At 37.6% G+C, this 16,902-nt stretch overlaps 1 protein-coding gene across 3 annotated transcripts in view; it reads left to right on the top strand.

The window, feature by feature from the left end:
* HMG20A (high mobility group 20A) overlaps positions 1-16,902 on the top strand; it is a 77,706-nt gene that overhangs the window by 32,593 nt on the left and 28,211 nt on the right. For all 3 annotated transcript variants that reach the window (XR_005723967.1, XM_040257290.1, XM_040257291.1), the window contains exon 2: positions 15,903-15,995. Coding sequence is in view for 2 of the 3 variants with exons in the window: in XM_040257290.1 (XP_040113224.1) it covers positions 15,907-15,995 (89 nt within the window). In the remaining variant the exon portion in view is untranslated. The remainder of the gene's footprint in view (positions 1-15,902; positions 15,996-16,902) is intronic.

The following is a 16,902-nucleotide window of genomic DNA, read 5'->3' as shown; positions in this document are numbered from 1 at the left end:
AATTTAAAAGACCCTGATTCTGGGAAAGATTGAAGGCAGGAGGAGAAGGGGACAACAGAGGATGAGATGGTTGGATGGCATCACCAACTCGATGGACATGGGTTTGGGTGAACTCTGCAAGTTGGTGATAGACAGGGAGGCCTGGCATGCTGTGGCTCATGGGGTCGCAAAGAGTTGGACACAACTAAGCCACTGAACTGAACTGAACATTTATAAATATATTTATAAATATACTTTCTTTTTATAAAATACATTCATAAAAAGAAAGTATATTGCATGTGAAATTGAAATTTAAGTTGAAAAGGTCTGATTTTTCATGGTACTTTCTTTTAAATAACACAACCATATTACTGAATATTGGGGACTGAAAACAAAGATTGAAAAGTAATTACTCATAATTTCACCATCCTAATATTGTTACTTTGAGCACTGAGTATGTTTCCTTCCAATCTCTTTTCTTATGTATCTGTTCTTTTGACATCACTATAACCTGTGTAATATACTTTCTCATAAATATTTCATAATTAGCATATATCATAATTAGCAAAAATAGCTTTTAAATTTTATTATTTACAGATAACATAATATTTGATCCACACAATATATTTTTGAGTTAAATAGGAAAGGTATTATTAGCACCATTTTACATATGAGAGTACTGCAAGCAGAAATGCCTCTACTTGGTCCTATAGTGGATTTCTGTTCTCTGCAGAAGTACTTGCTAACACAGATGGGTGAATGAAGTTCAGTTTAGTTCAGTTCAGTCGCTCAGTCATGTCCAACTCTTTGCGACCCCATGGACTGCAGCACGCCAGGCCTCCCTGTCCCTCACCAACTCCTGGAGTTTACTCAAACTCATGTCCATTGAGTCAGTGATGCCATCCAACCGTCTCATCCTCTGTCGTCCCCTTCACCTCCCTCCTTCAATCTTTCCCAGCATCAGGGTCTTTTCAAATGAATTAGTTCTTCGCATTAGGTGGCCAAAGTATTGGAGTTTCAGCTTCAACATCAGTCCTTCCAATGAACATTCAGGACTGATCTCCAGTCCAAGGGACTCTCAAGAGTCTTCTCCAACACCACAGTTCAAAAGCATCAATCCTTCTGCACTCAGCTTTCTTTATAGTCCAACTCTCACATCCATACATGACCACTGGAAAAACCATGGCCTTGACTAAACAGACCTTTGTTGGCAAAGTAATGTCTCTGCTTTTGAATATGCTTTCTAGGTTGGTCATAACTTTCCTTCCAAGGAGTAAGTGTCTTTTAATTTCATGGCTGCAGTCACCATCTGCAGTGATTTTGGAGCCCAGAAAAATAAAGTCTGACACTGTTTCCACTGTTTGCCCATCTATTTCCCGTGAAGTGATGGGACCAGATGCCATGATCTTCGTTTTCTGAATGTTGAGCTTTAAGCCAACTTTTTCACTCTCCTCTTTCACTTTCATCAAGAGGCTCTTTAGTTCTTCTTCACTTTCTGCCATATCTGCATATCTGAGGTTATTGATATTTCTCCTGGCAATCTTGATTCTAGCTTGTGCTTCCTCCAGCCCAGCATTTCTCATGATGTTCTCTGCATAGAAGTTAAATAAGCAGGGTGACAATATACAGCCTTGACGTACTCCTTTTCCTATTTGGAACCAGTCTGTTGTTCCATGTCCCGTTCTAACTGTTGCTTCCTGACCTACATAAAGATTTCTCAAGAGACAGGTCAGGTGGTCTGGTATTCCCATCTCTTTCAGAATTTTCCACAGATTATTGTGATGCACACAGTCAAAGGCTTTGGCATAGTCAATAAAGCAGAAATAGATGTTTTTCTGGAACTCTCTTCCTTTTTCGATGGTCCAACGGATGTTGGCAGTTTGATCTCTGGTTAACGTAGAAAGAAGAGCAAAACAAATTCTTATTCTCTGGACACAGTCCTGCCTTACTGGACTAAGCGAGCCTTGAACAGCAATAGGCAACTCTGGAAATACAAATTTTGTCAGATTTTAGTAAATAGACACTCACTCAGGCACTAAGAATCTGGAGGTGATTTGATTAGTCTGGTTACCCCTCAGAGTTACACCACTGCTAATAGGTTTTTTGTTTTTTTTTTTTTTTAAACTTGTTTTTGTTTCACCTGGAAACAAGGGAAACAAAATCAGTAGCTTGTAAATGGGAAAGATAACATCTAAGCACTTGATTGGTAGCCTGAGAGCCTGGAGGCTCAGTGTATGAAGGGCGGAAACCTTTTCATATTGGGTAGAGTATTTAAAGGAAAAATGTTCCTGGGAAACTGCTCTTCTAGAGCTTTAAATATGTCGTTTGAATTCTGTGACTATTTGATTTACTTTCTGAAGTCTTGAGCATTGTCAGCTTTAGGATTCAGAAGCAAAACGTAGCACAATATTTCAGAGTTTTAAGTTTTCTCTCTTTCATTTAAACTGTTCTGTTAAACTGCAATTATGCCTTTTTATTTTCTAAGGAAAAGTGTGAATTTTAAAAGGAAAATATAGCAAAATCTGAGTTTTAAATATTCTTCTTTCAGTTAATTTGTCCTGTTAAACTGCAACTGTGCCTATTTGTTTTGTGAGGAAAACTGTGAATTTTATTTTATTGTTCAAAGTGGTGAAGACCATTAACTGCTTTGACTCATGGCAGCTCCTGGGGTTTTTTTTGTTATTTTTGTCTTCACTTTTTGACTGAAGAAAACTTCCCTATTACCTAAAGCTTCTGTTTTTTCTTTTAGGAATTCTTCCTAGAAAGAGAATTTAATTTGTATTGGATTAAACCTATTAAAATGAAATTGATTCAAATAAACACTTTGATGGAATCTATTTCCTCTTATTATACTATAGTTTTTATAAATGATCTCTGACTTTCCTTTCATCTTTTACTTTTAGTATTCATCAGCTTTAAAAGAGTAAAAGGTTTTGAATTATTGATTGTAACAGAAAGGAGTATTCTTTCCATCTCCTCTGCAGTGTTGTTTCACAGCTGCAAATTAGAGCTGAAGAAGCAGTGGAAAACATAACAAAATAAAGAAGCAATGTTCTTTGGACCCATAAGAAACCTTGCCCTAGAACTGTTAACTGCTGAGTTTTTGTTTGGGTCAGTAGGTACTGAAGACTTTTGTTGCTTCTGCTTTCTCATATATAGCTTTCCTCAGATGGCAGGCTGGAATAATTTTGTTTTAGAGCTAGAAAGGAATACTATCTGTCTCCTTAATATGAGTCTGGATTCCAAACATGAAAGTACCCTAAGCTGAGTGTTCCTTCTCAGGTTCTCAGGTTTTACTCAATTAGTAGTTTCTATTTCCTTCAGATCTCAATTTTCTGTGAGTTCATTACGATTATTAGTGGTTGTCTTAGCTGGTCACCCCATCTATTCAATTCATCTATATTTCTCCCCTGTTTTGTCATATATTTAAATAAATAAATAACTGTACACACATCAGCTACTACAGCCTTTGCATTTTTTTTCTTACCATTTGCCCTTCTGTGCCTCACTAGATTACAGACTGTGAAAGGATAAGAATTTCTTCTTGATCTTATTTACCTCTGTGTCTTTGGCACATAACACAGTGAGATATAATAAACTGTGAAAAGCATTGCTTTTCAGCTTTTTAAAAACTCATTTCCCTCTTGATAAACATAAAATTCCTCTAATCTGATAGAGGTGATACTCCATGAGGGTATCACCAAGAAGTGAGTGAAAATATATACATCATATGGCTTCCTAGATGGAAGACTGTCCTGTCATTGCCCTCCTCTATCTATGTCCCTCTCACCCCTCCTTTACCTCAAATACACCTTGTACTTTCCATAGTACCCCAGTGTCCCAGGATATTGTTTGGGAAAGTACACTAAGGAAGTAGTGCCAAGTTTTATTGGGTTACTTTAACTCTTAGTTCCAGCACTGGTCCAGAAGTTTCTTACTTGGGCAGTTTTCTCTTTGTTTACTAATAATAAAAGCAGTGCTTTAATAGACTGTATAGGAAGGGCAACTTGGGACCATTAGGCACCAGGAAAAAGAAGCCAAATACGTGGACTATGACCTCGAAAGGCAACACCCTCCTTGTAAAATAACAAATTTGCTTTGGCAGAGGAAAATGTTTTTTTTATTGTCTCCATATTATTAATGTGCTTTAACCTGTGATACAAACACTATGTCTAGATGTTTCAGGTTGTTTTCTTTTGACACCATATTTTGTGTCCTAATGGTAATACATCTCCATCAAGATTTCATTGAGGGGGAAAAAAAATACACGTACAGGGATCAGACTATCTAGAAAGACTGTCTAGAAAGAAATCTAAACCATGCTTGGTTTCTTTTGATGATCTAGTGCTTATATTTTTTTAGAAAATATCTAACTCAAAAGTCTGCAAAACTTTTGCTTCAAAAATCAACAACAGTAGAAAATTTATGTTTGTTTCTAACCCTGGCCTCTTCTTTCTACTTATCATGTTGTCTGAGAACAGTGTCTCTAGACCAAGGAGAACAACAGACTGGAAAATTCTGTAATAGCTACACACCATTTGACACCAGGTACAATCTTAGTTACACAGTAAAGATGCTCAACAAACGTTTGCTGTTGAAATATGAATTCTATAAGCACTTACCTTAAAAGGAGTCTGGATTATTTCCTTTATGGCCCCCACCAAATTAATATATTGTCAGTATGTGTGCGTGTTCAGTCATGTCTGATTCTTTGTGACCCCATGAACTGTAGCCCGCCAGGCTGCCCTGTCCATGGGATTCTCCAGGCAAGAATATTGGAGTGGGTTGCCAATTCCTCCTCCAGGGGATCTTCCTGACCCAGGGATCTCCTGTATCGCCTACATGGCAGGTAGATCTTTACGACTGAGCCATGGGAAAAGCCACCCTTTATCACTAAGTAGGTTATAAAACTACAGCTGAAATAAACGCAGGGCACAGTCGATAGATTCTATTTCTTATTCTGAACTGAGAAATCGGCTCTACCTTCAATATATATCAAGAATCTGACCGCTTCGCATCACCTCCACTATCATCACTGTGATCCAATCCACCATTTTTTAGATGGATTATTGCAATAGATTCCTAAGTGATCACCTTACTTCTATCCTTGATCCTCTTCAGCTTTCATTCTGTTCTCAAAACTGCAGCCATGGTAATCTTATAAAGATGGTTAATTCCATCCCTTATCTACTCAGAACTTTTTAGTGTCTTCACCATCTCAGAGTAAATGCCTGTCTTTACTATGAGTTACAAAGCTGTATATGGTCTGATCCCCTATAGCAGTCAGCCTCATCTACAGTTTTTGCCCCTAGTTCCAGCCAGATTTGCTGCCTCCTTCAGTCATACCAAGGGTACACCTTTGCTTGTGTTCCTCCTGCCTGGACCATTCTGTCCTCACACACATACATAGCTCTCTCCTTCCTCTCCTTTAGGTCTTTCCCCTGAGATTACCTCAGTGAAGACTTTTCCTGGCCTCTATTTAAAATTCCAGAATTCTCTTCCCTTGAACTCTTCCTGGCCTCTTTCTTTGCTGTCTTTTTTTTTTACTTTGTACTTATCACTATGTAACGTTTTTCATTTTACTTTATCTTGTTTTTTGTCTGTGTTCCACTATACTAAGCTCTGTAAGGGTGGGAATTTTTGCCTGTTTTGCCTACTACTATATTCCCAGCACATATAAAGTGCCTAGAATGATAGATACAAAAAAAAAAAAAAAAAAAAAACTTGTTCAATGAATGAATACTTGTTGAGTGAATGGTTTCTCTATTATTTAGTTCCTAGAGTAGCCTACTACCTTTTTTAAGAAATTAATGATAGTCATAGTTATAAGAGCCTGGACTCAAGATTCTAGAAATAGAGAGCCACATTTTCTTCCCACTCCATCCAATACCCAGCCAAACACACGCCTGTATGTACTTATTAGTTATTTAACAACCCTGAGCCTCAAACTCTAATTATATCCCCCAACCTACCCACCCCCCAAAAGTAAGTATTTAATTACTCCCAAATTACCTGACCTTATCTTTTGCCCCCTCATCTCCCACATCAAAACCTACAGTGAGCAAGTTCTTAACTGAATTTCACTTAACTGAACCCCAGTTAACTGCCTGGTGGGATTAGCCAGTGTTCTTACTCCCTCTGTAAAACATATTGATTAATGCCCACAGCCTGCTGAGTGTTCTTAGCTAAATGTTCACAGCTGGCAGATGGTTTTGTAGTAAGCCTTCATTCTTTCACTTGCCCCAGCTAAACTAACTGTGTGCATATAAAAATCAGTTGTATTTATTCCTCAGCCTCAAGGCTATCTTACAATAAACTGTATAATTAAATTAATTTTTAAATTAATGAACGTTATCTTTTAGAGCAGTTTTAGGTTCACAGCAAAATTAAGCAGAAAGTGCAGAGTTCCCATATACTCCATGTCCCCATATGTGTACAACTTTCCCCACTCTCAACATCCCCTACCAGAGTGGTACCTGTGTCACATTCAGTAACAGCCAGTTACAGTCAGTTACAGTTAATAACAGCCTGCATTGACTCATAATCATTACCCAACTCCATAGTTTAGGTTTCACTCATGATGTTGTACCTCCTATGGGATTTGACAAATGTATGACACACATCTATCATTCTAATATGTAGAATAGTTTCACAGCCCTAAAAATCCTCTGTGTTCTGCTTTTTCACTCCTGCCTCCCTCCAACCCCTCCCAACCACTCATCCTTTTTACTGTCTTCCTAGTTTTACCTTATCCAGAATGTAGTGTGATTGGAATTATACACTATGTGGCCTTTTCATATTGACTTCTTTAACTTTGTATTATGCATTTAAGTTTCTCCATGTCCTTTCTTGGCTTAGTAGTAACATTTCTTTTTGGCACTGAATAATATTCCATTATCTAGGTGTACCACAGTTTATCAACCCACCTACTGAAGGATATCTTGGTGGTGTCCAAATTTTGACATTATGAATAAAGCTGCTGTAAACACCCACATGCAAGTTTTTGGTATGGAATAAGTTTTTAACTCCTTTAGGTCAATACCAAGGAACACATTTGCCAGTAAGAGTATGAGTAGTTTTGTAAGAAACTACCAAATGGTTTTCCAAAGTGGCTGTACCGTTTTGCATTCATTTCCACCAGCAATGAATTAGAGCTCCTGTTGTCCCATATCCTGGCCAGTATCTGGTGTTTGACAGTGTTTTGGATTTTAACTGTTCTATAGATGTGTAGTGGTATCTTGTTTTCATTTTTAATTCCCTACTGACATATGATATTAAATATCTTTTCATATGCTACTTGCCATCTGTACATAGGCACTGGTGAGGAGGCTGTTCAGATCTTTTGTTTATATTTACTGGTGAGGAGTCTGTTCAGATCTTTTGTTTATATTTTACTTGAGGTGCTCCTTTCCTTATTGTTGAGTTTTAAGAGTTTTTTGTATATTTTGGATAAATTTCTTTATCACATATATCTTCTGCAAATAGACTTCCTGAAGTCTATGGCTTGTCTTCTCATTCTTTTGACATTGTCATTCACGGAGCAAAGGTTTTTCATTTTATAGTTTTGCATTTTGATTCATTTAAAGTTAATACTTGTGAAAGGTATAAGGTCTGTGTCAAGTTTTGTTGTTGTTTTGTGGGGGGAGGTTTGTACATGGATGGCCCTTGTTCCAGCACCATTTATTGAAAATACTATCTTTATTTCATTGTTTTGCCTTTGCTCTTTTGTCAAAGATCAGTTGACTATATACATTTATTTCTATCTAAGATTTCTATTCTGTTTTCAGTAATTTGTCTTTTCTTTCAACAGTACACACTGTCTTGATTATTATAGCTTAATAGGAAGTCTTGAAGTTGAGTGGTGTCAGTCCTTCAACTTTGTTGTTCTCCTTCAATATTGACTTGACTATTCTGAGTCTTTTGCCTCTCCATATAAACTTTAGAATCATTTTATTTTTATTCACAAAATTACTTGCTGGGATTTGTATTGGGATTGACTAATCTGTAGCTCAAGCTGGGAAGAACTGACATCTTTACCATTTTGAGTCTTCCTATCATGAACATGGATTTTTCCATTTATTTAGTCCTTCTTTGATATCTTTCATCTGAGTTTTTTAGTTTTCCTTATAGAGTTCTTGTAAAATATTTTGTAAGATTTATACATAAGTACTTCATTTGGGAGGATGCTAATATAAATGGTAGTGTGTTTTTAATTTCAAGTTTCAACTTACACATTGCTAGTATATAGAAAAGCAATTGAACTTAATATACAATTGAACCTTGAACAACATGGGTCTTAGTGATGCTGATCCTCTGTGTAGGAGGAGACTAAACAACATGCTACTAAAAAACCAATTAGTCAATGAAGAAATCAAAGAAGAAATTCAAAAATACCTTGAGACAAATGAAAATAGAAATGCAACTTTCCAAAATCTATGGGACTCACGAACAGCATTTCTAAGAGGGATGTTTATAGCAATTCAAGGCCTACCTCAAGAAATAAGAAAAATCTCGAACAAACAACCTAACTCTCCATCTAGAAGAATTAGAAACTGAAGAACAAAGCCCAAAGTGAGCAGAAGGAAGGAAATAAGAAAAATCACAGTAAAAATACCAGGAAAAAAAGAGAGAAAAATCAATGAAACTATGATCTGGCTTTTTGAAAAGATACAATTGATAAACCTTTAGCCAGACTCATTAAGGAAGAAAAAGAGGGGCCCCAAATCAGCAAAATTAGAACTGAAAAAGGAAAAATTACAACTTATATTACAGAAATACAAACTGCCATAGGAGAATACTATGAACAATACAATGAATACAGTGACAAACTGGACAACCTCAAAGAAATAGCTAGATTCTAAGACTGAATCAGGAAGAAGTAGAAAATCTGAACAGACTGATTTCTGGTACTGAAATTGAATCAGTAATTAAAAACTCAACAAATAAAAGTCCAAGACCAGATGGCATCACAGGGGAATTCTATAAAACATCTAAAGAAGAGTTAATGTCTATCCATCTGAAACTGTTCCAGAAAACTAAAAGGGAGGGAATACTCTCAAACTCATTCTACAAGGCCAGCATTGCCCTGATACCCAAGCCAGACAGAGATATTGCAAAAAAAAGTTACAGGCCAATATTCCTGATGAACATAGATGGTAAAATCCTCAACAAAATATTAGCAAACTGAATTTAACAGTATGTAGAAATGACCATACATCATAATCAAGTGAGATTTATTCTAAGAATGCAGAGATGGTTCAGTTTACAAACCAATCAGTATGTTTCCCCATATTAACAAAATGAAGGATGAAGATCACATGATCATCTCAAAATCTCAGTAAAATCTCATTTAAAATTCATGATAAGAACTCTAAACAAAGTGGGTATGGAGGGAACGTACCTCAACATAATAAAAGCCGTTTATGACAAACCCACAGCTAGTATCATATTCAGTGGTGAAATGTTGAAAGCTTTTCCTCTAAGATCAGGAACAGACAAGGAGGCCCACTCTGGCCATTTCTAATTAACTTATATTGGAAGCCCTAGCCACAGCAATCAGACAAGAAAAAGAAAATACATCCAAACTGTAAAAGAAGAAGTAAAACTGTCAGATGACATGATACGATATATAGAAAACCCTAACAACCCCACCAAAAAAAAAACTATTAGAACTAATAAGTGAATTCAGTTAAGTGCAGGATACAGTATTAATATACCAAAATCTATTGTGTTTCTCTACACTGGTGGTTCAGACAGTAAAGAAGCTGCCTGCAATGTGGGAGACCCAAGTTCGATCCCTGGATCAGGAAGATCCTCTGGCTAAGTGAATGGCAACCCATTCCAGTATTCTTGCCTGGAGAATTCTATGGACAGAGGAGCCTGGCAGGCTACAGCCTATTGGGGTTGCAAAGAGTCAGACATGACTGAGCAACTAACAGTCATAAAATTCAGAAAGAGGAGTCAAAAAGAATTGCTATTCATAATGACATCAAAAAGAATAAAATATCTAGGAATAAATTTAATCAAGGAGGTGAAAGACTTATATTCTTAAAACTAAAATGATTATAAAGGAAACTACTGCTGCTGCTGTCGCTTCAGTTGTGTCCGACTCTGTGCGACCCCATAGATGGCAGCCCACAAAGGTTCAACTCCCTTCCCTGGGGTTCTCCAGGCAAGAACACTGGAGTGGGTTGCCATTTCCTTCTCCAGGGGATCTTCCCCCTCCCAGGGATTGAACCTGGATCTCCTGTATTGCAGGCAAACTCTTCCCACTGAGCCACCAGGGATTGTTAAAATGACCATATTACCCAAAACAGTCTACAGATTTAATGTAATTCCTATCAAAATACTGATGACATTTGTAACAGAACTAGAACAAATAATTCTAAAATTTATATTGAATCACAAAAGATCCTGAACAGCCAAAGCAGTCTTGAGAAAAAAGAACAAAGCTGGAGGATCATGCTGTCTGACTTCAGACTATACTACAAAACTTCAGTAATCAAAGCAATATGGTACTGCCACAGAAACAGACACATAGATCAATGGAACAAAATAGAGAGCCCACAGATAAACCCACACACATATGGACAATTAGTCTGTGACAAGGGAGGCAAGAATATATAATGGGGAAAAGACAGACTCTTCAGTAAACTGGACAGCTACATGTAAAAGAATGAAATTAGAACATTTTTTCACAATGTGTACAAAAATAAACTCAAATGGATTAAAGACCTAAATATAAGACCTGAAACTATAAAACTCCTAGAAGAAAACATAGGCAGTGAACTCTTTGACATTGGTTTTAGTGATGTTTTTTTGAATCTGTCTCCTCATGCAAGGGAAACAAAAGTGGGAAACAAAAAATCAACAAGTGGAACCTAATCAAGCTTAAAAGCATTTGCACAGGAAAGAAAACCATCAACAAAACAGAAGGCAACCTACTGAATAAATGGAAGAAGATATCTGGAGATGATATGTTTGATAAGGGGTTAATACCCAAAATATATAAAGAACTCATACAACTCAATTAAAAAAAAAAAGCCAAATTTTAAAATGAACAGAGGACCTAAATAAGCACTTTTCCAGAGAAGATGTATAGATTGCCAACAGGCACATTGAAAAGATGCTCAACATTACTAATCATCAGGGTACTGCAAATCAAAACCACAATGAGATATCTCACCTTTGTCAGAAAGGCAAGAAATAATATGTTGACAAGGATGTGGAGAAGAGAGAACCCTAGACCACTGTTGGTGGGAATGTAAATTGGTATAGTCACTATAGAAAACAGTAATACAGGTTTCTCAAAAACTAAAAATAGAACTACCATACATATTTAAAGAAAACAAAAACACTATTTGAAAAGATATATGCACCCCAACATTCATAGCAGCAATATTTACAATAGCCAGGATATGGAAGCATCCTAAATGTTCATCAAAAAATGAATGGATAAAGAAGATATGGTATGTATACGAAGGAATATTACTCAGTCTTAAAAAAAAAATTGCCATTTGCAACAATATGGATGGACCTGGAGGGTGTTATGCTTAATAAAATAAGACAGAGAAAGACAAATACTGTTTGTTTTCACTGATATGAGGAATTTTTTAAATAAATGAATATAACAAAACAGAAATAGACTGACAACTACTGATAACAAACTAGTGTTAGTAGAGGAGAGGAATGGGTGGGAAGGGCTAAAATAAGTGGAAGGGCTAAAATAGGCTGAGGGGACTAAGAGATACAAACTACTAGGTATAAAATAAGTTACAAGGATGTAATGTATGTTGCTTGAATGTTGCTGTTTTTCAGTTGCTAAGTCGTGTCTGACTCTTTGTGACCGCATGGACTGTAGCATGCCAGGCTCCTCTGTCCTCCACTACTACCAGAGTTTGCTCAAATTCATGTCCATTGAGTCGATAATACTATCTAAACATCTCATCCTCTGCCACCCCCTTCTCCTTTTGCCTTCAGTCTTTCCCAGCAGCTTTTCCAGTCTTTCCAGGGTCTTTTCTAGTGAGTCAGCTCTTCACATCAGATGGCCAAAGCTTCAGCATTCCTTCCTTCAGAAGGAATATTGGAAGGAATATTCCTTCCAATGAATATTCAGGTTTGATTTCCTTTAGGATAGCCTGGTGTGATCTCTTTGGTAAAACTCAGAGTTGATCTACATCTAGGGTATAGAAGAATAACATGGCAAAGGAATTGAGAGTGTTGGCAAAAAAAAAAAAAAAAATTGAAGTGAAGCTATAGAATCTAAGCTACACAGAGTAGGGAAAATTAAGAGTCGACAAATAGAGGTTTGTGAGGTTAAAGGTCAGTTGTAGTAGAATGGGGCTTCCCAGGTGGCAAAGTGGCAAAAAATCCACCTGCCATCTCTGGGTTAGGAAGATCCTCTGGAGAAGGGAATGGCTACCCTCTCCAGTATTCTTGCCTGGAGAATTCCATGGACAGAGGAGCCTGGCGGGCTACAGTCCATGACATCGCAAAGAATCAGACCCAGTTGAGCATGCACACTCATGCACATTGTAGAACTGAAATGACAGGAGGTAATGATCAGAAACTGATATAGCCAAGTAACATGACTTTTAAAGGAACTAGACCTTTTACATAAAGGTTGTAGTATGGGGAAGTGAGGGCAGAATCCCACCTCTCAACTCTGACGTGTGTACAGTTGGGGCTGGTGTGGTAGGGAAGGAGTATGATGTGTCTCCATGAGAGGGCTTGATGAAGTGGGATTAACATATGTGAAGTAGGGAAAGGGCACTTGCAAAGAGCCAACTCCAGAAAGCACAAGTACAAGTTATCCTTCCAGCATTGTCCAGCATATTCAGAATAATGTAGTCTCATTGGTGAGATCATTCTTTGTTGGGAAAGGCTACCATTAGTAGAAAAAGCTTAGTTGAAGAACACTTCTTAAGCTCTACCTGAGTTCCTTTATTCTGGCCCTATATTGACCAAAGACATGTGGCTTAATGTAATTTGTGTTACAGTTTTTGTAATTGCTATTCAAATATCTTAAATTGGCACTCTGTTTTATACATCAGACTTTTTTTTTTTTCAGTGAGTATTAGTATTAGTACTAGAAGGCATTTTTTCTTTTCCAAAGCCACAGTCGAAGCGTCAGCCCCAAGGTAATACTATTTTTGAAGCCTCCAGGTGGAATCCTCCTGTGGGTGAATCCCTTTTGCAAGAAAACATCTGCATGATATACTTGTTTCTATAAAATGAAGTGGAAAACCAAACTTGTATATTGCTTTGCCTTTGTGCGTATTTCTCTTCTTTCCCCTTCTAGAGCAGTATTCGTTACACAGCTTAAGTGCTTTGCATGGAATTTCCAAGTTCAGTGCGACCCCTGTACTGGGACGTTATCAGGCACAGATGCCACGCTGAAGGGCTTTTGGCCATCAGTGGCTTGGTAACTGTGACTCAGTTTGAATCACCCCCTCATGGACCATAAGAAAGCAGATTCTTACAGGATCTCAGCCAATTCTCGGGACTCATTTTATTTTCCAACTTACTGGACTAGTTTAGAGGCCTTTGAGTTTCACTGGACTTTTTCCTCATTTCCTTCTTTTGTTGATTTTGGCCCCTTAACCTTCCACCCACTTTATTATTCACTCATTTCTTAGGGACCTGACTATTCAGTAACACTAGAGAAACTATATCTGAAACCATATGGGTTGAGTAAAACACACTTAAGAGGGAGGAAAAAAGCAACAACAACAAGAAATGTGTGTTCTCTGAACTTCCTTTGTTTATATGGTCTGTTTATGTGTTGTTAAGCTTGTGTTGTCCAGCTGCCTCCCCATATTTTAAAAATGACCAAAGATATCTGGGAAACATTCTAAGAGGATCACGTTGGCATAGTGAATGAAAAGACACCTCAGGGACTTCCCTGGCAGTCCGGTGATTAGGTTGGTCAGGCTAGGATCCCAAATGCCTCATGACTAAAAAACCAAACCAAAACATAAAACAGAAGCAGTAGTGTAACAAATTCAATAATGACTTTTAAAATGATCCTCATAAAAAATAAATAAACTTCATTTGTCCCCCACCAGATAATATATCTTCTTCTTAGGTTTAGATGGGATGTCAAGAGCTTCAAATGCTAAATCTTGAGGCTCTTGAGAAGTCCTTTACTTCTAAGGAGACTTTTAGAAAGAAGCCAGTTAAATGAGCTCTTTTGAGGTTTGTGGTATATACCTGGTTATTTGAATGTTTGTTTGTGGTTTATAATTAGGCTGTATGGCATCTAATTGATTAATTTTCTTTTGGTAAAATGAATATTGGTATAAGGTGATGTTAACAGCCATTAAAGCCTGGGTTCTCATCTAGTCTGTGCATAATGTGAATTAAAACATAAGTACACTTGTGTCAAGATTATCCTAGAATGAATGGAACTGTGCACTGTTTGTTAGAGCCCCTTGTAAGCCCCCTTCTCTTGAAGGAATTGAAATGCGTTAGCAAAATCCCTGCACATGGAACAAACTCCTTACTCTGTGGTTGAGTGGGAAGTTCCTCTGTGCCTTCCATGCTCTACCCACACTATAATGAGTGGTGAATATACAGAGATGCATTTTTTTCACACTAAGCTATTTATGGAATTTGGTCTGCTAAGTAACAAAGAAATGAAAACAAGAAAATAAGTAAGAATAAGAAATAAATCATCAGTGTTATCATTTTGGAAGTAAATTATTATACTGAGCTTCAGGATATGGCATCGGCGGCGTCAGCATTTTCTTCACGCCTCGCTCTGCTTGGGCCCTGTGCTTCCCTCACAGCTGCTGTCTCACTAGGGCTCCTTAGCAATGGCACCCGGCAGAACTGCCGAGGGAGCTCCTGAGAGGGAGCTCCTGAGTGCGTGTTCATAACTGGCTTCTTGTTCTCCCAGTTGATTAAGGCACTTTTTTTTCTCGAGTGGCTTGCAGTTACACTTACGCATCTGATGTTTGGGGTCACTGTTGAATGTTTTGTTTGAATATCACTTTCACGGTGGATGGGAAACGTCTGCTTTTAGCTCTGTGGGGTGAAGCGCTTGGTGTTAAGCCTTGAAAGGGAAAAATCTTTCTTTGTAGCGATATGCTAAATGAAATTACTGTATTTGTCACTTTGTCCTTTTATCCTTTCAGTCCAATAACCTCAAATTCTTGTGATTTATTTGCTTTCTTCAGTTAAGCTTAGTTATTTCCTGTGTCCAGGTGCATGCTGTTTCCACTGCTGGTCATCATGGTGATGTGGAGCATATTTCTGACCTGGAAGTGTGGTTTCTTTAATTTTGAGCCACATCAGTATGCCTTCCATCCTCCACTTCCTTTGCATTATTTCCTTTTGGAAGGCTCAGTTTGTCACCATTTAATCTAAGGATGATTCATCTGGGACTGAGAACTCATAATGTTGTAATAACAATACCTTTCTTTGTATAATAATACTCAAAGCACTTACCATCTTAGCCTTTCTCTGTTTATGAAGCACTTTCAGTTTAATCCTTCACAATAACGCTATGGGTTAAGTCAGCAATTTGGTCTGTGTCTAAGATGGTGAAATTGTATCTCAAAGAGGTTGAATAGCTTGCTCAGGGTTGCAGTGCTTCTGAGTTTACTCTGCTTAATGATTTTTACAGCAAATACAGAATAGTTTTGAAGATATTCTGAATGAACAAAAAGGAATTTTCCAAACTGTGTCCTGATTTTTAAAATCTGATTTTACCCTGGTCAGTTGGTAAGATCAGGGTTAAAAGCCCAGTAACCATAAAGTTTAAATTGATGTGTCCAAGTCAAGAAAATATTTAGGTCAGTTTCTCTTCTGCTACTGATGTGATAAAGGTTAAGGAGGGCTGGCTCTTAAATATGTGCAACTTGAACTGGAAATAATTAAGCCATTATTATTTTTTTTTTTTAATTCTCTCTTCCTTCCAGAGAGATGGAAACCTTGATGACTAGTTCCACTCTGCCTCCCCTTTTTGCAGAAGAAGATGGCTCCAAGGAGAGTAATGATCTGGCTTCAACTGGGTAAGCAGCTGCTTTGGGACACTGGGCCTTTGCCTAGGCTTCAAAACAGATTCTGATAATGTATAAGGTGCTAAAGAGGTCGTCTTATATCATGAAAATAGAAGGTACGTTTGTTATGCTTTGCCAAGAGAATGGGAGCTATTGTAAACTGCTTTGATATCTGCATTCAGCCATCATTTGCAATGCTGGTTCCTAGGAACTGGATCGGCAGTACTGTGGGATCTAGGAAACAGGACTCCTGGCTACATGATCACCATTAAGGAAATACCTGCCACAGGGCTAGCTGCGAAAAGCAAATTCATTTTCTGTCTGAACTGCCACAAATATTAAAATAATTTTTTCCCCAAACATCAGATTTTTTTAAGATCAGATTTTTAGTTATGGTTCCTTTATTCCGAATGCCTAGGAGCTCTAGCAAAACTGGAAAATTCTGAAAGAGATGGGAATACCAGACCACCTGACCTGCCTCTTGAGAAATTTGTATGCAGGTCAGGAAGCAACAGTTAGAACTGGACATGGAACAACAAACTGGTTCCAAATAGGAAAAGGAGTACGTCAAGGCTGTATATTGTCAGCCTGCTTATTTAACTTCTATGCAGAGTACATCATGAGAAACTCTGGGCTGGAAGAATCACAAGCTGGAATCAAGATTGCCACAAGAAATATCAATAACCTCAGATATTGGCTTAAAGTTCAACATTCAGAAAGCAAAGATCATGGCATCTGGTCCCATCACTTCATGGCAAATAGATGGGGAAACAGTGTCAGACTTTATTTTGGGGGGCTCCAAAATCATTGCAACTGGTGACTGCAGCCATGAAATTAAAAGACGCTTACGCCTTGGAAAGAAAGTTATGACCAACCAGATAGCATATTCAAAAGCAGAGACATTACTTTGCCGACTAAG

The sequence above is a fragment of the Oryx dammah genome, unplaced genomic scaffold, assembly GCF_014754425.2.
Source record: "Oryx dammah isolate SB20612 unplaced genomic scaffold, SCBI_Odam_1.1 HiC_scaffold_16, whole genome shotgun sequence".
NCBI classification, from domain to species: Eukaryota; Metazoa; Chordata; class Mammalia; order Artiodactyla; family Bovidae; genus Oryx; species Oryx dammah.
Note: the sequence above shows the minus strand (reverse complement) of the source record. Positions and strands in the feature narration are given on the sequence as shown.